The following is a 21,239-nucleotide window of genomic DNA, read 5'->3' on the forward strand; positions in this document are numbered from 1 at the left end:
TCTCCATTCACTTCTCCTAAAATGAATAAATTGACCCTGGAGGGGCCAGAGGAGAGCTTTCCGTTGACCTCTGAAGGTTCATTGGAATGAACTGAGAGCAGACTGTGAGGAGAAAGGGCAATCCATGTATGAATGGAGAATCTCAGAAGAGCACTGGCTGAGTAGGTAACCCAGCCAGGTGCAGGCTTCTCCGTCCTTCTGCAAAGGGCATGGAGCGGGGTGGGGGTGGGGTGGGGTGAGGGGGGTGGGGGATGGGGGGGGATGCAGGCAAGTCCAAGGGTCATAGTGTCTAAGGAGAATGTAGCTTCTGACAAAATGTGCTGTTCCTCAGCCTCCCTTTCTAGAATATGAACTCACTAACTCCTTGGAAAGGGACAGTCTGGGCTTTCATCAGATAAAGGGATAACGGAACAAAGCTTCTTCCAGTGTCTGCTGTCAGCTAAGAGTCTTTAGTCAGCATCCAAGGGTGCCTCGTTCTTTGTGTGTGTGTGTGTGTGTGTGTGCAAGCTGGAGCAAGAGGACACTAGGAGTCTTCCTCTGTTGCTCTCGATCTTGTTGCCTTAATACAGGCTCTCTCACAGAAAAAGAGTCTCGCCAGTTTGGCTAGGCCCGCTGGCGAGCAAGCTCCTAAGCTCTGCCCGTGATTGTTTCTCCAGGGCTGGGGTTACAGGCACCAGCAGTCACGCCTGACTTTTTACCGGAGGGCTTAGGGGTCAAACTTCGGTTCTCATGCTTGTCGAGCGAGCGCTCTGACCCATCTCTTGAGCCCCTAGGGTGTCATATTTTGAGGTAAGATTCCCTGGGCTTGTTTACCTCAAAGTTAGGGGAAGAAGTAGGAAGAAGGCATACGCAAACATAAGGCAGTCTCATGCCACCTTTGACATGCAGGGAAGCCTGGCTATCAGGCCTTGGGGTCTCGTGGGAGTGCTTCACTCTGCATGTCTCCTCCCGCTGCCCTCGGTTTTAAGCAGGCCTCTGGGCCTCTCTCTGTTGAGGGAATGCACACAAATATCCCCCCAAGCAAACTGGAAGGGCAGCGGACACGACAACCAACCAACCAAGAGCCGTGGGTACCCAGCCTGACGACGCAGCAGAGGCCTGGCCCAAGCAATTGTCCCTGCACTTTGGCAGGCAGCTAGGTCAAGGTAAGCCGAGGCGGAAGCCTCCTTCAAGGCTTTCCCAATAGATGCTCATCAAGCCAAGGTGTAGGTAGAAGCATGCGGACCTTGTACTGGTTTGTGATTCTTTCCTGCAGCATTTTACAGGCTTTAGCTATGTGGTGAAGCCCACGTTACTAACATTGCTGATGAGCCCAGTCCGGTCACAGTGGTGATGCCGATTCTGCTTGTAGCCAGGATGGGCCTCCTTGACCTGCCGGCTACAGGAGGATTGGGATGAGTGGGACCCGACTCGGCCTCGCTTCTTTTTATTGCTGCTGCTGTTTTCATTCAAAAGAAAAGAGGTCTCAGCTGCATTGGGTCAGGAAGGCAGGCACCAGACGGCACAGGTCAGCCCCAAGGAGATTCCACTTTGAGGAACCTTAAGTATCTTCAGATGTGGTCCTCGCCCTCCGGGTGTTCATCTGCTCCTCTCAAAGACTCGTGTTCTGTAGGGCTGGGGATGCAGCTCTGTGACAGAGTACTTGCCTAGCATTTGAAAGGCCCTGGGGGGTTTGACTCAAGTACTGAAGTGTTCTCCACTGGGAAGCCCCTCTGGCCCTGGGAAAGCTTGGCTGTGGTAAAAGTTCTGACTTAGTACCGGGAGTGGTGCTGTGTGCCTGTGGTCCTGGTACTTAGGAGGTGGAGGCAAGAGGATCAGGAGTTCAAGGCCAACCCGGGCTACATTCAACCCTGTCTCAACATCAGCAACCCCCCCACCCCCCCGAGACCCCAAATAAAACAAAAACGCGTGCACACACACACAGTGTATTCTCAGATCTTGGCCATTTTCACTTCTGGAGGTTTTAATGCTTCCTCTACCTTACCTGACCAAAGCAATGCCATTGTTATTTCAGGGCAACAGATTCCGTAAATGGTCACTATGGTTTGTGTCCAGGTCCTGACCTGGCTGTATGCTGTAAAAGGATATAGTTCTAGTTTGCTTTCTGTTGGTGTGATGAACACCGTGACCAAAAGCGACTTAGAAGAGGAGCAGGTTTACAAGGCTTCCACTTCCAGGTCTCAATCCATCATTGAGGGAAGTCAGGGCAGGAACTCAGGATGGAACTAAAATAGAAACCACGGAGGAATGCCCCTACGCCTTTCTCAGCCGCCTTTCCCTACAGCCCAGGCCCGCCTGCCCGAGGGTGGCACCACCCCCAATGGGCCGTGCCCTCCTCCATTAATCTCTCCCATACGTTAATTTCTCACGTTCATGACCACGGGCCACGCTGATGGAGGTAGTTCTTCAGTTGAGGTTTGCTCTTCCCAGGTGACAATTGATATGTCAAGTTGACAATAAAACCGTTCCAGGATGATGACTAAAGCAGAGGGGGGCACGGGGGGGGGGGACGACGATGACACCTTTGATGTGTCTCTTCTCAGTAGGCCTTAGACACACACACAGTTGGTGCGTAAAGCCTGGAGAGCTGAGACCTCCTACTTGCCTGGCTCTTTTATTTCAAAGATCAGCACTTTGATAACCTTGGGGTCACACCCTGTGAGGAAGGCCAGAGTCCTCAGCTCCCTGCTAAATTGAGAGCAAAGGGAAGTACTGTAACAGGTGCAACCTATTGGTTGGTTGATAATGCCCCACCCTCACGCCATGCCGGTACACTGGGAGAGTTCTCAGGTAGACTATCCTGCTGGGTGACTCTCTGCTCTCCTGTTACCTAACAGCAGTGCCTGTCGTCTGTCATCCGGCCTCGGCAGCTGCCAGCAAAGGCACCCACACATCCTGGCTTGCTGGTTCCAGCAGCAACAAACACTCACATTTTTAGCTGGGCGGTGGTGGCGCATGCCTTTAATCCCAGCACTCAAGAGGCAGAGACAGGTGGATCTCTGTGAGTTCGAGGCCAGCCTGGTCTACAGAGCAAGCTCCAGGACAGGCACCAGAACTACACATAGAAACCCTGACTCGAAAAACCAAAAAAAAAAAAAAAAATTGTTTTTTTCTTATGTGCATGTGTGTGTGTGTGTGTGTGTGTGTGTGTGTGTGTGTGTGTGTGTGCATACCTGCATGCCACAGCAAATGTGTGGAGGCTGGGGAACAACTTTTAGGAGTTGCTTCTCTTCTTCCACCAGGTGGGTCCAGGAGATCAAACTCAGCTCCCTGGGCTTGGCAGCTTGTGCCTTTACATAAAGAGCAACTCAGTGGCCCTAATCCTGATTTTTTTGAGACAGGGTTTCTCTCTATAGCCCATGCTGGCCTCGAGCTCTCTCCAATCCTCCTGCCTCAGCCTCCTGAGAGTTGGACTACAGTTGTGTGTCACCCTGACTGCCTGGAGTAGTGTTTTAGTCAAGGAGAGAGCAGGAACAGAAACGGAGGCCTCATGGGGGAGGGAATGTGGTGTCAGGCCTCCGCCCGGTCTGTAGGACTCTAACTAGTGGTATCACCCCGATGGGCCTGTTTCCTCGTTAGTTGGGTTGCTCCTATCAACATTAAAAGATTGTTGGGCCTTAATGTAAAGGAGTTCACTGTGACCCCCCGTGGTGAGTGCTCAATAGCACTGATCACTAAGTGATCACCGCAGGTAAACTGTGCGGATTAATAAGCCGAGGGCCGGGCTGGCTGAGCTGGCCTCAGTCCAAGACCAGCCTTCTGCTCTGTACTTACAGTCAGTCCGCATATCGGCCAGCTCCCAGCCTGCCTCTGGCAGCCGGCCCAGACACCCAGAATACAACAAGCCTTCTTAGGGCACATCCTGGGGAATACCTGCCAAACGGCTCTGCGGCTCCCCAGCCTGTCGAGGGCCTCACCCCATCCAGGCTGGGTGGGAGCAAAGGGTCAGGACCATGGCTGTCAGCCCCATCTTAGCCAGGTCGCTTCCTCTCACAGCGGGCCCCACCTCTCTGGTGACTCAGCCTCCACGTCCAGTTTGTCCTTCACACCTGTGATAAGCCCCTTCTGTTCACACCTTCACTCTCACATACACCCACGGAGAGCTCTAGGCTTGGCTGCTGAGCAATAGCCTTCTGGGACCTCGTTTAAAAAAAAAAAAAAAAATCCATGCCAGGTCACACCCAGACCAGTTTGAGCAGACTCTCTGGGAGGGAGGACCTCCCCCTTCATCCACACCCTTCAGTAACTTCTGAAACTCCTGGGGTGACTGTGAATGTGCAGACCAGGTGGGAGGTGGAAACTGAGCAGAAGCCGTTTGTGAGAAATGCAGAGTGGCGAGGCCCTGCCGCGTTTTAAACAAGGTTCCCCAGGGATTCCCAGAACTGTCAAGGGTCAGGGACACCGCCTTCTGCTGGCCCCAGTGCACTGCCGGGGAATTTACACACATACCATCTCATGCGATTCCCACATCTCTCTCAATACTCTGGCAAACAGGAAACACATCTGCCATCCATCCTGGAGTCCTCATTTAATTAGCACCTATGTGAAGCTCTGCATTAGTGGTCTGGGCTAAGATCAGGCTAGAGGCTGGGGAGGGGCTCGGAGGCCATTGGAATGTGGACGTCAACCTCCTCCACTCACTGTGTGTTTCTGGGCCACTTCCTCAGCCTCTCTGAGCCGGGCTTTCTTCTTCAGAACAAGGTGAATTAATTAATCGCCCTGCACAGCGCTGTGGTCATGATTGGGTGAACTTCCCTAAGCCAAGGACTCACCAGCCCTGGGGCTAGGCGAGAGCAAGAAAGGTCTCTATTGTAACAAAGCCACCGGGTGGCGGTGAGCGAGGGAGGCTACCTACCGGCTGAAGAGCGAGGGCTGAGGCCAGGTGCCAGCTCCCGGGAACCTGCGGAAGCACAGCCCCTGTGCAGACCAAGCTGCCGGGTCCCCGCCCTCCCGGACAGGCTGTCTGCCCCCTGACCCATGCAGAGATGCTACCCATGATTGGTAGCATGAGTTTAGACCCCAGAGCACTCCCTTTCCGGGCTAAAGCCCTTTGTGACTTGGCGAGGTAAACACCGGCAGGCTCTCTGGTTCCCGGGGTAGGTCTCACGCTGATGGTCCCTGCAGGGGGTGGCCTCAGGTGCGGCGGGCGGCGGCGCCCCCTTCCGGCAGACCCGAGCACTGCAGCGCTCGCCCGCCCGCCCACCCGCCGTGCGCCGCTGGTGGCTTAGGTGGAAAGGCCACCCCCACGCGTGGTCTGGGCGACCGGCATAGGGGGCTCCGGGGTCCTCCAAGCGTACTGTTGTCTGCTGTAATTTAATTGTCTCCCCCGAACGCGTTGCTAATTAACTCCTTTCTCTAAGAGCCGCCGCACTCTCTCCCCTGCTGTTGTGGATTAATTAGGCTGCTCAGGCGAGGGATTTCTCAGCCTCGGCGGGCTCCGTAGATGGGCCTCGCCGCCCTGGGCTGGCCTTCCCTTTCCATCGTCATGCTCTGCTGTACCTGGACACTGTGAGCAATCTCTACAGTCTTGGACTAAACGCAAGAACAGCTTCCCCTGGCTCATGCGACTTCTGCAGCGCCTATCCATCAAAGTCGAATTTAGGTTACTTCATCTTCTGTCTTTCCAGCTCTCAAACTATATACACCCCACGGCTTCTCCTCTTAGGTTCGACTCCTGCTGTCTACCACTGTCCACAGCACGACATGCTAGGTGGAAGGTTTGCGACTGGACAGAGTGGCCCGGGGCCATACAGCATATCCATGCCACAGATAGGATTAGAACTCAGCGTCCCTGAAGCTTGACCTTTGGGGGTTATAAACTCACAGATCTCTCGGGACCCAACAGGCAGGGGTGTGGGGCAGCAGTCTGTGGCGAAGTGCGTCATCATGCTTGTCTCTTTAGGGTTCATCCCAGTGACTCATTATCACCAGGTACTCGATGTAGTGATCTTTGGGGATGGGGGTGAACTCCTTGGCTGGGGACCTGTGAGGCCACTGCTCAATTCTGCCCTTGCTCCCTGCCCAGATGTCTTGCTGCTCTTCTTCCTGCCGCAGATCTTGGAGATGTCCTTAAGCAGCGTCCCTCCCACAGCTCCTGTTGGGAGGGCCTCCTTCCCTGTGCACCCCTGGGATTCCACCCTCCCATGCCAGTTCAAACCTTCCCCAGCCATGGGCTCGCCTGCCCGCTGGCTCTCTACCTAAGGAGGCGTCTCATTTCAAGAGGTTTAGAGGCAAACGCCGCCTGGAATTCGAAAATATTTGGCGGGGAGATACTAATGGTGAGGAGTAAAGGCGTCATAAGCAAGCCAGAGAGGAGGCTTTCAGGGACGGGGAAGGGCGTAAGAGTCTGCACGTGGGTCTGCCTTTTGTCCTGAAGGCCTCTTAGTGCTGAGTCCAGCTTCTCCCTGCTTCGCTGGGGTTCCGGTTTAGGGTAGTGCCGGGCCCCCTCCTTGCAGGGCTTCGCATCTTTGCTGGCCTCAGCCTGGGGGATTTAGCTTGTGAGCCACGCCAGCAGCCAGCCAAGGTTCCGTGGGACGTCTTTTTCCCAGCATTGTAGACAAGCTTGTGTGGAGAGGTCTTCTCTCGCAGCCTACTGCCTCTGACCCCCACCTCCACCCCACTCCCCGCGCCCATACTTCCTCTACTGCATCTCCAGAAGCTGGGTAATGAGGGTCCTTTGACCGCGTTTGGTCTCTGTAGGGGTGGTCTCTGTTTTTTGTTTTGTTTTGTTTTTCGAGACAGGGTTTCTCTGTGTAGCTTGGCTCCTTTCTTGGAACTCACTTGGTAGCCCAGGCTGGCCTCGAACTCACAGAGATCTGCCTGCCTCTGCCTCCCGAGTGCTGGGATTAAAGGCTTGCTGCACCACCGCCCGGCTCAGGGGGGTCTCTGTAGGGGTGCAGCCAGAAGGACCTCAGATTTTTCCCTAGAGAAGCTTCACCCCAGAACCCGGAAAGTTGTAAAGTGGTCACTATCCCCACGTTGGGGAGGCCGGGCACACCAACTTTCACTAGGCATCATGAGCATCCCTTCCAGGCAGAGGTTGTACCACTAATTCCTGTTACATTCTAGCTGCTCAGTGCATACAATAAAGGAATGAACCCAAGAATTATCAAGGGAAAGTTTGACTCCTTGTTCTTTTCAGCAGGGAATTTGTTGAATGTTTACAATAATTCACAATGCAGAGGCTGGTGCCTGGAGAGAAAGGCTAGACACCAGAGCAGGCTACATGGCTATGAAGCTAGGCGGTGCCACTTACTATCTGCGAGGCTTTGGGCAAATTTGTAACTTTCTCTGAGCGCCCCCCCCTCCAAACTTGGAAAATAGAGTTATAACAGAGCTGACTATTCACAAGGTTGCTCTAGAGAATAAACGATAATACAGGCAAAGTATATGAAGAACAAGGGCCAGGCAGATGGGGAATGCCCGGTCAATGCTAGTCATTATTAATCCTATTAAGAATATATCAGGGGTTGGGGATTTAGCTCAGTGGCAGGGCGCTTGCCTAGCAAGCACAAGGCCCTGGGTTCGATCCTCAGCTCCAAAAAGAAGAAAAAGAAAAAGAAAAAGAAAAAAGAATATATCAGCATGGAATGGAGTTGGGCAAAAGACCCCACCCTCTCCACCCCTGCCCCCGGAAGGTGTGTGGTGCAGGCATTATATAACCCACAGGAGGAGGCGATCACAGCAGCGGAGAACCATGGGACTTCAGGCAGATGGTTCCAGACTAGTCTGGTTCCGGTGAGGCGAAGCCCTTTCGAGGAACAAGATGTAGACAGGGTGGGAGATATCTAGGCTAAAGATATCTGGACTAAAGGAAGAACTGTGAGGGGCTACCGGGTCATTGAGCGTAGACAGCCACAAGGGACTGTCTTGCCAGGCAAGATAAAGGGGACAAGGAAGGGTCAGCCCCTGCATTTCATGGTCTTCCCGTAAGTCATCGGGTAGGAAGGCTTCCTTCCGCTCTGCTTGCTGAAGCTCTTCAGGAAGGCAGAGGTGGTGAGGAGCTCCCATGAGCCCCTCATCTGGCACAGGGAGTCAAGAGATTATTTATGTTCCCAGCAAATTCATCAGCAGCCTTGGGCAGATTCCCTCAGAAATGGTCTCCGATGCAGAGACCACTCAGACATCCACTGGCACTTTCCTCACCCAAAGGACAGCAGGAGCTGAGGTGAGGCGTGGTTTCATAAAATTATCAAAGAGATGAGGCAGGGTTGTTGGGGAGCATGGGGATCCCTAACTGTGGCTGGCGGACACATCCCCGCACCTCATCACTTTCAAACCCTGACTTGCAATTCCCAGAAGTCACAGAAGCCTCTCTGTTGATCGATGCACACCCTTCCTCCCTTCCCACCCCCAAGCCCGGCTTTGCCTGCCTGGTGTGCTCCTATGCATCCTGCCTGATCTCCTCCATGTTGCCTCCTCTGGGAAGCCTTCCAGCCCACCCACGTTTGAGGGGGTGCTGTGCTGTGCAGTCCTGCAGGTTCCCGTAGCGCCTTGTCCTCCCGTCAGCCGGCTCCTCCTGCTGAATCACAACCGTCTGCAATTTGTCTTCTTCCCCGTGAGCTCCCTGAGGCCTCATTCATCTTTGCTTTTCTGGTGCTTGGCATCGTGCCTGGCACAGAGTCAGAGTCAGTGAATGCTTGAAGAATGAGTGGAGTAGCTGGGCCGGCAGGCACGGTGTGCAATGGGAGGATGGAGGGTGGGGGCTGAGGAGCTGTTTCCAGGCACCTCCCGCGCCACACAGCAGGCTCACGGGGCCGCAGGGGAGATCTAGGCTCCGCCTCCTCACTAAAGCAGTTGGGTCCTTAGTTCCTGCACATCCTTCTTTAATTTTTTTTTTTTTTTAAGATTTATTTATTATATAGACAGTGTTCTGCCTGCATGTATGCCTGCAGGCCAGAAGGGGGCACCAGATCTCATTACAGGTGGTTGTGAGCCACCATGTGGGTGCTGGGAATTGAACTCAGGACCTCTGGAAGAGCAGCCAGTGCTCTTAACCTCTGAGTCATCTCTCCAGCCCCTAAATTTTTTTTTAAATTATCTTTTAATTGCGTGAGTGTGTTGGTATATGTGTGTCAGTGTGTCTCAGTGTATCTGTGCACATGAATACAGGTTCTAGAAGAGGCCAGAGGTATTGGGATCTCATGGAGCTGGAGTTACAGGTGATTGTGAGCCACCTGATGTGGGTGCTGGGACTTGAACTCAGGTCCTCTGGAAGAGCAGTATGTGCACTTAATCACTGAGTCAGCTCTCCAGCCCTATTTTTTTTTTTTTTACCCACATGGAGGGCACATTGAAAGTATCCCTGTGAGGATACCTGGAGACAGAGCAGGACCACATGGAGGACCCAGGCACAAATAGAAGCCAGGGCCCTTTGGGTCAGGCAAATGCACAGACAATGTGGAGGACCATGGAGGCCCTGGAGAAAGAGTTTCAGTTCCTTGGGAGCTAAGGGCCAGCTTGTTGAAGCAGAGGGTCCGTAAGTTCAAAGTTCCATGAGTTTGCTCTCTTCCCAGAGTTTTTTTTTTATGCTCCTGGACCTAAGAGTGGGGTGCTTATACCTTGCTTGACCAGGACATGGGTCAAAACAGAGTGCATACACTGTCTGGAGGGGGATACTTAGGCACTGGGGGGAAAGGGGCAGGTGTCTCCCTCTAGTACTGAATGTCAAGCCAGAGTACCCATGGCTTCTTTCTGAAATAGGCACATAGCCTTTACTAGCTTTGGGGGTCAAGAGTCCTGCTGCAAAGTCTGGCCTGCAGATGTCCCTCCAAATTCCTTCTTCCACCAAGGTGGCAGGGTGGCAGTTGACTATGACATTATCAATTGCTGCTAGGCCAATGATAAAGGTAAGTGCTTCTGTGGCCCAGATCCTCAGCATCCTGACCTCCCTATCCCAGTGTCCCTTGAAGTCACCCGATTCACTCTATCTTAAGCTGCAGGCTGTCCTGGGTCCCCTCTCTGTGGCCCCCTCTAGTCACACCATGTGTTTGGGAAGTGTCTGACCCATGGCTCCTCTCTCCTAGCCCACAACCCTGCCTCCACCCAGATTGTCAGGTCACTTCATTTCTCCCTCTTCCTCTATCCTCCAAGACGCTACTTTTTTCTTCTTTGCAGTCCGGTGCTGATGCTGCCATTCCAGAATGTCAGTGGCTCCCTATTGTCCCTCAAACTCACTAGATACCCCAGCTTGGCGTTGAAAGTCTTCCCCGCTCACCTAACAGCCCTCGGATTTCATTCCCTGACACTGTGATGGCCCCTGCGCTCTAAGGCTCCAGGCACGCCGCTCCTACCTAGAATTCCCTTCTCCCTCTCAAGCTGCACACATCTCACCCATCTACCCAGGCCTGCACAAATGGAAACCTTACCCTATCCTGACACCTGGACATTACACTCTCTGCCTCTCTGAGCACTCCCAGGAGCCTCTCCCAGAGGGTAAAAAAAAAAGCCACAGCATCAGAGTTTCTTGAACCTGCAGTATGCCTGCTGGGCATCAAGGGTACTGGGCTGAAAAGGGCAGGTGTGGTGTTGGCCTATGGGATGGACAGGCCATGACGTGTCTAGAACATGCTGACAGTGGGCTGCCTGGTCTATCAGGGTTTGGCCTGCTGGTTGTTGTGTTGGTCTGGGCTTTGGTGGGTGACACAGAGTCAGCATTTGTCCCATTTGTCCTGTGTGTCTTTAGGATGCTTCAGAGGATTGTACCCCTCCTGACTGCCCCCAGTGCTGGCAGCCTGAGGGATCAGGAGGCCCTGGCTTGTCCTCGAGTTAGCCTGCTGGCTGGGATGAAGAAGCAGATGGCCTCCCATCCTCTTCCCTACCCACCCCTCTGTACCAAGGAGGAGGGGGAGAGGAAAGCACTTAGATGAGATCTTTCATTCATGGTCTCTGTGGTTCACAGACCCCAGAGCCATATACCTACTACTCACCAAGGCTGAGAGTCATACTACCACCACTCTGCATGGCCCTGACCAGTCACAACAGACATAGGCATGTGTAGAGTGTGAGAGGGGGTTGAAGCAGAGTCCTGGATTAGTGCCTGATTGTTCACTGAATCTGGGGTCTCTAGGGAGGAACAGGGGTACCAGAAGTGCATTACTCAGGAAATCTTGCTATAGTTACTTACTCACTGGAACAGAAGTTTTTTTTTTTGTTTATTTTTAAAAATTATTTTATGTTCATTGGTGTGAAGGTGTCAGATCCCTTGGAACTGGAGTTACAGACAATTGTGAGCTGCCATGTGTGCTGGGAATTGAACTCGGGTCTTCTGGAAGAGAAGCCAGTGCTCTTAACCACTGAGCATCTCTCCAGCTCCCAGAAGTTTTTTTTTTTTTTTTTTTTTCTTTCCGACACAGGGTTTCTCTGTGTAGTTTTGGTGTCTGTCCTGGATCTCACTCTGTAGACCAGGCTGGCCTTGAACTCACAGAGATCCATCTGGCTCTGCCTTCCGAGTGCTGGGATTAAAGGCGTGTGCCACCACCTCCCGGCACCCCCAGAAGTATTCTTAATCATTGTAAATCAGCATCAGCACATGCCGTTCCTGTAGTTCTGCCACCAACCAGACAGTCGAGTCAAATACAGTTGAAAACCACATATTTTATTGATAGTCTTCATTAACAACAGAGGGCCATGGGCACAGAGGCTACTCACATACCACACCTGGCAGATTCCCCACAGCCACCCCTCAGCGACCAGTGTTTAAGGAGCTGGACACCTGAAGTTCTCCCTTTTCCCTTCTGGGATATCAGGCTCCATGGTGCTGAGCCTGGACAATACAGGGCTGGCTTTCAAGTTTGAACTCTGGGGTCAAGAGAGCTCCAAGTCCTGAACTAACTGTTCAGACCTCCCCGCCTTGTTTCCTCATGCTGCTAAGGGGTGGCCGGAATTGTTCGTGAAGGCACCTCTCACGGCTCCTCCACTGAGGAAGCCTGGGCTTCCCTTCAACCACATTTTTCCTCCAAGGGGCCGGGCTTCAAAGACTGCCAAGGTCGTAGAGTGGACCTGTCAGATCGGCATCTGGATTGCTAGTGACTGAGACCCAGCCCACTGTTGGTGCTTGATAAACATAGGCAGGATGAACAAAGGGGAGGCCCCAAAATAATGAATGCTGGAGGCAGAGTGATCAGAAAACCCATTACTACATTAGTCCTCTGGAGGGCGCCGAAGGAGGGCCTGCATAAAATCACCCCAGCCTCTGTTCAAGAATTCAGGGTCTTATGGAGCAATGGTTGGGGTCGCTGTGGCTACCCACTGGATACTGCAGGCCAGGTGTGGCCTTCAGCCTCAGTGCCTGTATGGATGTTAGATTGGCCTTGGGACCAAGTCCAGAGTGAGTTTTTATGTGGCTTCCCCTCCTTCATATGCCTATGGGTCTGTCTGGTCCTCTGGGTCTCAGAATACAAGGCAGTGCCCCCATCTAGAGCTGGTCAGATTGGCAGCAATGGACTGGCGATTGCACCCTCATATTCTGTCACCCCCAGCAACCCCTCAGAACTGAGCTTGATCTTCAGGCTTTTCTCTCCCTACAACTGCCCCCACCTGACCCTAACCCTGTTACACCTCCCCGTCCTCCAGGGCTAGCCCCCCTCAGCCACTGCTAACATCAGGAAGTCTCCAGATTGGCTGGGTTGGGTGCAGAAAGTCGGTGTTCTGATTTCTAGAGTCTTCCCATGCTCACCCCACCCTCTGCCCCATGAGAGCAGGTAACTCCCAGGGGTCGCTAAAGACCTTGCCCATGGACCCAGCAATGGCAAAGAGGACATCAGGACTGTCAAGGGATCTCTAAGTTCATCTAGGACTAGATCAAAAGTCTCTTTCATAGTACTCCTGGCAGATCACTGCCTGGATCCTGTTAAAATACCGCCAATGGTCAGCTTGAATACTCCGGGTAGTATTCAAACACCAGATGGCTTTGGTTACAAGAGAGTCAACCCATTTGCCCTTCCATCCTTCCCCTCCAATACTCACTTTTCCTCTGTGCTCATAACAACACTCCTCACCCCCGCCCCCTTGCACACACACACACACACACACACACACACACACACACACACTTATATATGGTATATAAGGCTATATAGAAGCACACTTCCCCTATTTACTTATGGGTAACTCCCCTTTCCCTTTCCTTCTTCCCTTCCCAATAGCTAGCAAAAATCTGAGGCTGGAGACCAAATGACAGAGGGATTCCAGGGAAAAGAAATGTCCAGCTAACTCCTGGGCTGGCTGGGCTGGGGTGGCCAGCTGGGGCAGTCTGGGAAGGAAACAGCATTAAAAAATGCTAGGCCACTGATTGAAGTAAGTGCTTGTGGTCCCCTCGACATACACACACGCTGCTGACGATCCCTTATAGAGGATGAGTGTGCGACCCCACCCCTTCCCATTTTCACTAGCGGTTGGCAAAGCTTACTGGACGGCCGTTCATGCTTGTTAACTGTACCGTTTACCAGCCTCCAGGGCCTGTGGAGTCTCCCACCCACAACAAGAATGTAGTCTCCACTATCAACACGAAGAGAAGGACTTTTGCAGAAGCGGCGATGACCTGAGACGTGAGAGTGGATGGGCCAGGCAGGGAGTGGGGAGGGGCTTCTCAGGAGATAACAACGTGGAGCAGAAACACCCTAACAGGTTAGCGGCTACCTACCTGGCTGGCCCCGTGGGCAGCCTAGTGGTACCCAGGTGGCCATTTCCCCTCCATGTCAGAATGCACCCGTTTATAAATCCTCTGAGGGTGGAAGACCTGGGGTGGATATGAGGCCCTTCCTAGGGGAGGGTGTGCTGTGTCACAGGTGGAGACAGGGGTGCTGTGGTCTTACGATCTGGAGGAACTGAGACACAGAGATGGCAGGCGTGCTTGCCCGCTATTTGTCCTGCTGCTTGGCGCTTTCGGTCCCGACATTGAACATGGGGACCAGCAAGCCCAGCAGCCACCTCTTTCCGAAGACCTCCTGCAAGTTCTTGCGCCAGGGCCGGGCTCTCACGGCCACCCCCTTTCGAACCTGGTAGCGGGTCTGCCCCCGGAGAATCAGCAGCAGCTGGTGGCAGCAGAAACCCGCGCAGGCCAGGCCGACGGCGAACCAGAGGTAGAGCATGAGGATGACGAACATGTCAGAACCGAGGACAGCTCCTGTGAGGGGGGAAGGGAAACACCAGACCGCTTTACACCCAGGCCACGTCCCCAGGCGCTCCTCCTCGCTCTGGCGCTTTCTGCTGCGAGGTAAGGGAAGTTTGCGATTTGTAGCAAAATGCAGCCTGTGAGACTGTGGCTGAGTTCCTCGCCCCAAGTTTTCCTTAGTGCTGATGGCTCCTGAGGAGGGGGCAAGAACCGGGGGCCTAGGGGGACGGAGAACAAGCTAGATGGGCTCAGCGAAAAGGGTCCTCGTTTCTGGCACAGCCTAGACGCTGCACATTTCCCTAGAGGCAGAAATGCTCCCCATTTCGCTGTGTGGCGGGGTACACAGGAAGAAAGAGGAGCCAGCTTAGGACCCTAAAGAGGGAGCTGGCACCCGGGCAGCCGTCTAGACTGCTGTCAGTTCTCCGGTGAGGCTGGGAGCACTGTCTGGGAGGATCTGGGAAATTGACAGCATGATGGAGGACAGGACCTGGTCATGGGACCAAGTCACAAGCTCAGCTTCAAGGGCAGCGCACAGAGCTGACTTAGAGAACAATTCAGTCATTAATGTTAACAAAAGAAGCAGACACTGGAACACTAGGCCAAAGCAGTCCTGCCTGTCAGTCACGTCAGCCGGCTAAGGCTCTAACAGCCACACACCCCCCCCCAGGCCATCAGTTCAGCACCCTACCGCGGGACAGCACCTCCTCTACACGCTTCAAACCCAGTACTCTCTGTGGCTGTTTTCAAAGGTCCACTAGTAAGAGGTCTCATGAGTCCTCGGAGTTTGAGGTGGGAGGATTAGTCCATGCTGGATTTGAATCTCCCAGCTGTGTGGACTTGCGCAGGTTTCTTAACCTCTCTGAGCTGTAGGTTGCTTATTGGCAAATGGCTATGATAATGCTTCGCAGGTTTACAGGATTCCAGGGGTTGTGAGTTTCCAGTGCTGTGGTTTCTACTCAGTGCTGAATATCAAGGCCCAGAGGAAGAGAATAAGACCCTCCGGCCTTCCCCCACCTTTCCAGGGCTTGGAGTCCAGGCTGGGCTGCAGCTGTAGTAAACATCTACCTTGACATGCTTACAACCACCCTGGCATGCTTGGCAGCCAGAGCAGTGGGTTGAGACTAGAACTCAGGGGCCACCCCACCACCACCTTCTCCAGTGAGGCTTGGGTACTTGCTTCAGGGATTGTCACTTTACAACCCAGTCTACCCACACACATCTCCCTCATCTTCCCTTCCCCCAGCACCTCCTTGCCCCAGCCTACCTCTTCTCAGGCTCCAGCTTCCAGACTCCTGAGAAGTAGGCTTCAACACCCGTTAGTTTGATCCATGATGGATTCAGCAGCCAAGATGAATCAATTTGCTGGCTTGCTCATCTGAAGCCTCTTTCCTCTACCCTAGGAGCCTGGGTAGCAGGATTTTCTTTGCAAAGTTAGAGACAAATAGGTCCAGCTGCCCAGAGGACAGAAATCTTGTTCCAGCTGGTATTTAGAGAAACCCCTCCACCATTGTTGGGGGCATCAGAGAGACTCAAATGGGGCTGGACCATCCTGTGACCCACTTTTTCCCTGTCAGTACAAATTAGCTTGGGCAGCCATGTGCAGGGCAGAGACTCCCGGGGACATGGTGCCCTTCCAGCTCGAGGAATACTGATGTGCAAGCTAGCCCTCAAGCTAGGATGTGAGAGCCTCGGAACTGTCAAGCTCAGGCCTGCCTTGCAACTCAGCCCCAGGAACAAGCCAGGCAGATGGAAACCATTTCCCACAGGTTTCTAAATCAAGGCATGAGGCAAAGACCTTTCTGCCTTTTGCTGGCCTCATGCAGCAGCCACAAAAGGCTATTCTGGGGAGCTGCTTTCTTTCTTTCTTTCAAAGTGTTTGAAGTTACCAGGCCTGGCTGCTTCAGTGCCTCTAAACTATGTAATAATACTTCCTCTTTCAGAAAAAAATCACAGGACTTTCTTAAGGGACCTGAAAGATTACATCATCTAATTTCCTCTGTCCTTGCCCTCCTCCCCGGCAGCCGTCTCTAGCACCCCTGTCAAATCATCCCCCCCCCGCATATTCTGTCATCCATTTGGGCACCCGCAATCCCCCTCCTCCCAAAGAGGCCCATTCAGCAAGGAAGCAAGACTAGACAGGCAGGGTGGCAGAGCAGAACAAAATGAACCCAGAATCCAAAGCGGCATGGCTCAGAAACAAGTTAACCTGGCAGAGCCTTTGGCTCCCCAGCCTTAAAAAAATAGACTAGCCGTCTCCCAGATTTGGATTGGATGCAATAAGACACTGCCTTTGGGGGCACAAAATAGGTACTCAGTAAGTTCTAGCCATCTTTTTCTCCCACCGGACCTTCTAGTGCTATCTACTAACTCATGCTAATCCAAATGCCATGGTACATGCTAGATGGCGTCATCTCCATTCTCTAGATAAGAATGGGGCTCAGACAGGTGGCATGAAGCCAAAGGAAAGAATCTGTTTCAGACTTCCTCAACTGACCTCTCTCTTACCTTTGGTGTTAGCTGATGGTCTGGACTTAGTGGTATTTGCATTTTCAGAACCCCTCCCCCCCACATAAAGGTGGGGGGCTTTCAGGGCCCCACTCACTGCCATCTCAGGTGCTCATGGCAGGTTTGACCTCAGGGGTGATTTCTATTCAACAACTGCCCTTGGTACACCCTCCTACCCACCTGTTCTGAGCAGCCAAGAGGGACCATTTGGACCAGGAACTGGAGAAGAGGAATCTCAAAGGAGGGAGCTGAACAGGAAAGTGTATGTGTGTGGAGAGGACCAGGGAAGGATGTGAAGTGTCAGTAAAGGAGGAAGAGGAGGTGGGTCTGGTGATGAGAAGTCTTGAATTCCTTTTTCTAGTGGGTGAGACTCATTCTAAAGCCAGAACAGATGCCTGGGCCCTGAGGTGGGCATGGGCTGGCTCTTTTCTCCCATCAGATCAAAGCAAGAGGCTTCCTTTCTTCCATATTTCCCAAACCTAGCACATATGGCCAGGCCTCACGCCCAGACTTAAATCCAACCCTTTCAAGGTCCTCCTTCTGGAACCACCCATTTTTATGGTTGTGAGACTACTTGGGAAAAGATGTGTAATCAGGTTCTCTGGCTCTCCTCATCACTCCACCTGCCTGCTCTCACACTCCACCCCCAGCCCACCCACCTACCCTCCCCCATCCTGCTTATTTCAGTCTTGGCAGCCTCCCGTGCCAGCACCAAGATCCAGAAGGCCCCAGAGCTCCAAGTTCTGGGCCCAGCTTCACCACCAGCCCTCCAGGCATTTCCCATGGCTGGTCCTCCCTGGGCTGCTGTGTTCCCACTGCCAATTGGCATGCCAGCTCTATGTCTGGGAAAAGCTGGGTTGTAGATAAGACAGGGGCTGAAATGAGAGCTCCCCTAGGGTATAGCCAGTTTTTTTTTTTTTTTCAAATGCCCAGCCCAGCCCAGTCCAGTCTAGTCCAGCCCAGTTCAATCCAGTCCAGGTACACCAGGACAGTCAGGTTCTCTGTAGAAGCAGCTTGTCTTTCTTTGAGCCTAGAAGGTCGAGTCATTGTGTTTGGGACTATGGGAACTGAGGAAGAGCACTGAATTGTGGTTTAAGCATCTGGTTACAAGCCAGAGATAACTATTCCAGGGAAGTAAGATGCTAGGCAGGTCATTTAGTTCCAGATAAGACTCAGTTTCTTTATCTGAGAAATGGACCTAAGAGCACCAGACACACACCTTTGTGTACACACTACTAATGGTAGAGATCAAATTGGTCGCAATCAAAGGTCAAGGTAAGAAGAGAGTGGAAAGAAATGAAGTAGGGTCAAACGCCAAGGCCAGGTAAAATAGAATTGCCACCAGGAGCAGAGTCTCCCAGGGCTTCATGGGATGTTCTTTGAGACATACTATTCAAATTACAGGCCTCATCCCCAGGTGAGCACCAGTATGAGGACTCATGTGCTTGGCTCCAGCAGGTGTCAGAGCCTTCCAAAGGGTCAGATCCCACAGCAGACTGGATCTCTGGAGTGTGGACTTGTAAGCCGTGAAGTGGCTCTGAGCCACCTGTCAACGGCACAAGAGCCTAGCGGAGTCAAACCCAGTGGGCGGGAGGTTGGAGGTGAGCAGTTAGCCTCCGGCTGAGCACAACCTGAAGTCAAGTGTAGCTGTGATTGTTTGGTAAGAGCTCCTGAAGGAATATGTGGGCAGGATTGGGGGTGGGTGGGGTCCAGGTCAATGGGGAACATAGCATGAGCTCTGAAGGAGAGTGCCGCTCCTGAGAGGTGTAGAGCTTGGTTGCCATAATTTTATGAGTATCATATAGTATGAGAGATGAGGAGGGCCAAATGTCAGCGGAAACAGAGCATGCCCAGTTAATCTGCATCTCTGATAGATTACAATCTGTTCTCTTGGTATGCCTCCTGAAATACTGGGGCATAATTATACCAAACAACTGGTTATATGGCGGTTTGAACTGAATAGCCTGTGTTTTTATTTGAAAACAAAACAAAACAAAACAAAACTTGGGTTTGGGCTAGGAGGTCTTGCCTGCCAGACCTGCCCAGGCCCACTCACCGGAGAAGAACTGGCTGATTGAAGTGGGCAGGAGCGTGAGGAAGGCCAGGGGATGGGCGAAGGAGATGGAAAGGACAGCTGAGATGTAGGCCACGCCGGCCACCATGGAGTAAAGACAGGCCAGTGAAGTGTAGAGGCAGAACAGGATGAAGTTGCGCATGTTCCTGCTACCGATGCAGTTGCCGGTGAAGAAACAGTGATGGTCGTGCCTCAGCGTGACTCGGGAGCACACTCGGCAGAAGTGGGTGCTGGGTGCTGGGCACTGAGATCGCTGGGATGAGGTTCCCTGGCAGGTACCCAGGTCGTCTGGGGAGTTCTGGATGACCAGGATGTAATTGCCCAGGGCATTGGCTGAGAGGAACAGGAAGAGCGCCCCGTGAAGCACGGCAGGCGAGAAGAGCGGGGTGGCTGTGGGGTCCTCACGCATGCTGGGCAGGAAGAGGAAGAGCTGAAGGACGAAGGTCACCAGGGAAATGCAAAGGAAGTAGGCGGGGGCCACCACGTTGAGCAGCCGCAGGGCCAGCATCCTCCTCCTCCTCGATTACATTCCTAAGGGGCGCAAGGAGAGAGGAAGCCTTACAGCGTTGTCCAGGGTCATCCTGGTCCTCTTCTCCTTGGTCGAAGGTCCGGAGGGCTGTACACAAATCTCCCAAACTCTGCCCCCTCGGACCGCCCGTTCCGGTTTCCCTAATTTAGGACCACGCAGGTTAGAAACCCAGAGACCACAGCGGGCCTGCCTCTGGCCAGACCTACTTCGGATAAGAAGTCCCTGTTGCCTTGGAGTCGTGGGGGTCAGGTACAGGAGGGAGGGGCCTGTTTGCAGTCTGGAGTGATTGTATGTGGGGCGGGGTGGGGCTTAGGGCCGAGGAGGAACTGCTACGGTATCAGGGTAGTGAAAACAACCCATTTTGGGGATCTCTGGCTGAGGTTTCTCTAGGAGAAAGAGAAGGATCCAGTAGGGTGGTGAGACCCGCTCGACTCTTGCAAATCTTGACTCACCCCTCCCCCGACTCCTATCTGGAGCAATATTCTGTGACCTCACAGGTTACCCAAGGCTCTCTGGAAGGAGTTGTGCTGTGGATCATGATGTGTGTTCCCTTGCCTGCGACTCTACGTGTTATCGGTGTGCCTCTGGGTATGTGTGTGTACACCCACCCCCTGCCACTTGGCTTTTTCTTTTCAGAAATCAATTAGACAATCGATACAGTGTTCAGGGGCTGGGGAGGGTGGAGGCATAGCTAGACTGCTTGTGCCGTGGGTCCTGATCAGTTCATTTTCCAGCCGCTGGTGGCCCTGACTATTTCTATAAAATCTTTGCAAAAGAGTGTTTTCCTCTGAGGCAATGAAATTGAAATCCCCCACTCACACCCGCCTTTCTCTTTCCTGGCGGGAGAAACCCAAACAATCCCCAAGGCGCCTAAACCCTTTCAATGCCAAGAAGCTCGTCCTGGGTGGACTAGTGGATGGATGCTTGGCGGCCTTTCCTGGGTTGACAACCCTGCACAGAGCTGAATGCAGCTTCACCTCCTACAGCCGGGGTGGGGGGCCTCTGCCCAACTTCGGATACCACGGGGAAAGAGGTTCTGGAGAAGAACTTTCCAGTGGTCTAAGTAATCGGCCAGAAGGAGGCACGAGAAAAGTTCTGGGAAGGTGGCTGCATCCAGGATGGATGGATGGATGCCACAGGGCCTGTGTCCAAGCTGTCCCGTCCATCCGGGCTGAGACATTGGTCACCTTGAAATCTTCTTTGCAGGTGACTGTGTTTACCGCTCTGGGGACCTGCAGTTCCTCTGCACAGCTGGGGCGCAGCTCAGGGCACGACTCAGGGTGATCGCTGGGGGCTCAGCGCCCCCATAGCCATGCATCCCCGGAGGCCACGGGGGCGCTGCCCACTTCATAGAGCCCTAGGTACCGGGCTCCGGCGAGGGAAGCAAGTGTCTTCCCGGCGCCAGTCGCCAGGGGGGCGCGGGAGCAGCCTCCAGATGCGCCGCGGCTCTGGGAAGGCGAAGGACAGGGGCTGGGGGAGTGCGGGGCGCCCTGTGGGCAGCTGCAGCCGGGGGCCCTGCGTCCGGCAAAGGCCGGGAGAGAGTGGCTGGCGACCCCCGAGCGTGGGGAGCTGTCCGCTCAGCACCGGCGTCCGCCCCACCGGCCTCTGAGGGCGGCACCGGAGCCCTGCGGACCCAGGCAGCTCGGGCACCCGCCGGTTCCTCCACCACTGCCTCCTGGACGCCCGGGCAGCCGCCCCCCGGAGCGGCCGCAGCGCTGCAGAGGACTAGGGAACGAACTCACCGAGCTCGGATCGCGACCGGAGGAGCCCTGGACGCCGCCGGCCTTGGTTATCCCCGAGGCTGCAAAGTTATGGGCTCGCCCGACTGGCTCGCAGCATCCTCACGCTTCGCTTCGGGGACTGGGCAGGTAGCGGGGGTGTGGGGAGGAGGGAGCGGGCAGCTGCCGCCCTCCTACTTGGGTGCCAGAGAGCGGGGGCCAGGAGGCGGCGGGAATGGCAGCTGGGCACCCCCCAGCTCCGCCACCCCTCCCTCCGCTCCTGGGGGCGGTGCTCTGGCC

General features: G+C 53.8%; 1 protein-coding gene across 1 annotated transcript; it reads right to left on the reverse strand.

Annotated features, from left to right (window-relative positions):
* Positions 1 to 11,575: 11,575 nt before the first annotated feature.
* On the reverse strand, positions 11,576 to 21,051 carry Zdhhc22 (zinc finger DHHC-type palmitoyltransferase 22). Its single transcript, XM_028876159.2, has 3 exons — positions 20,964 to 21,051; positions 18,675 to 19,223; positions 11,576 to 14,125 (listed from the first exon to the last, which is right to left on the reverse strand). Exons 2-3 carry the CDS (start codon positions 19,198 to 19,200, stop codon positions 13,860 to 13,862), a joined length of 792 nt encoding a protein of 263 aa, XP_028731992.1. The 5' UTR covers positions 19,201 to 19,223; positions 20,964 to 21,051; the 3' UTR covers positions 11,576 to 13,859.
* Between the last annotated feature and the right edge of the window lie 188 nt (positions 21,052 to 21,239).

Source organism: Peromyscus leucopus, chromosome 14 (assembly GCF_004664715.2).
Source record: "Peromyscus leucopus breed LL Stock chromosome 14, UCI_PerLeu_2.1, whole genome shotgun sequence".
Lineage (NCBI taxonomy): Eukaryota > Metazoa > Chordata > Mammalia > Rodentia > Cricetidae > Peromyscus > Peromyscus leucopus.

Coding starts and splice junctions, on each gene's coding strand:
- Zdhhc22 (XM_028876159.2), bottom strand. CDS start 19,200: ATGCTGGCCCTGCGGCTGCTCAACGTGGTGGCCCCCGCCTACTTCCTT. Junction 14,126..18,674: donor AATCAGCCAGTTCTTCTCCG/GTGAGTGGGCCT, acceptor CCCCCCTCACAG/GAGCTGTCCTCGGTTCTGAC.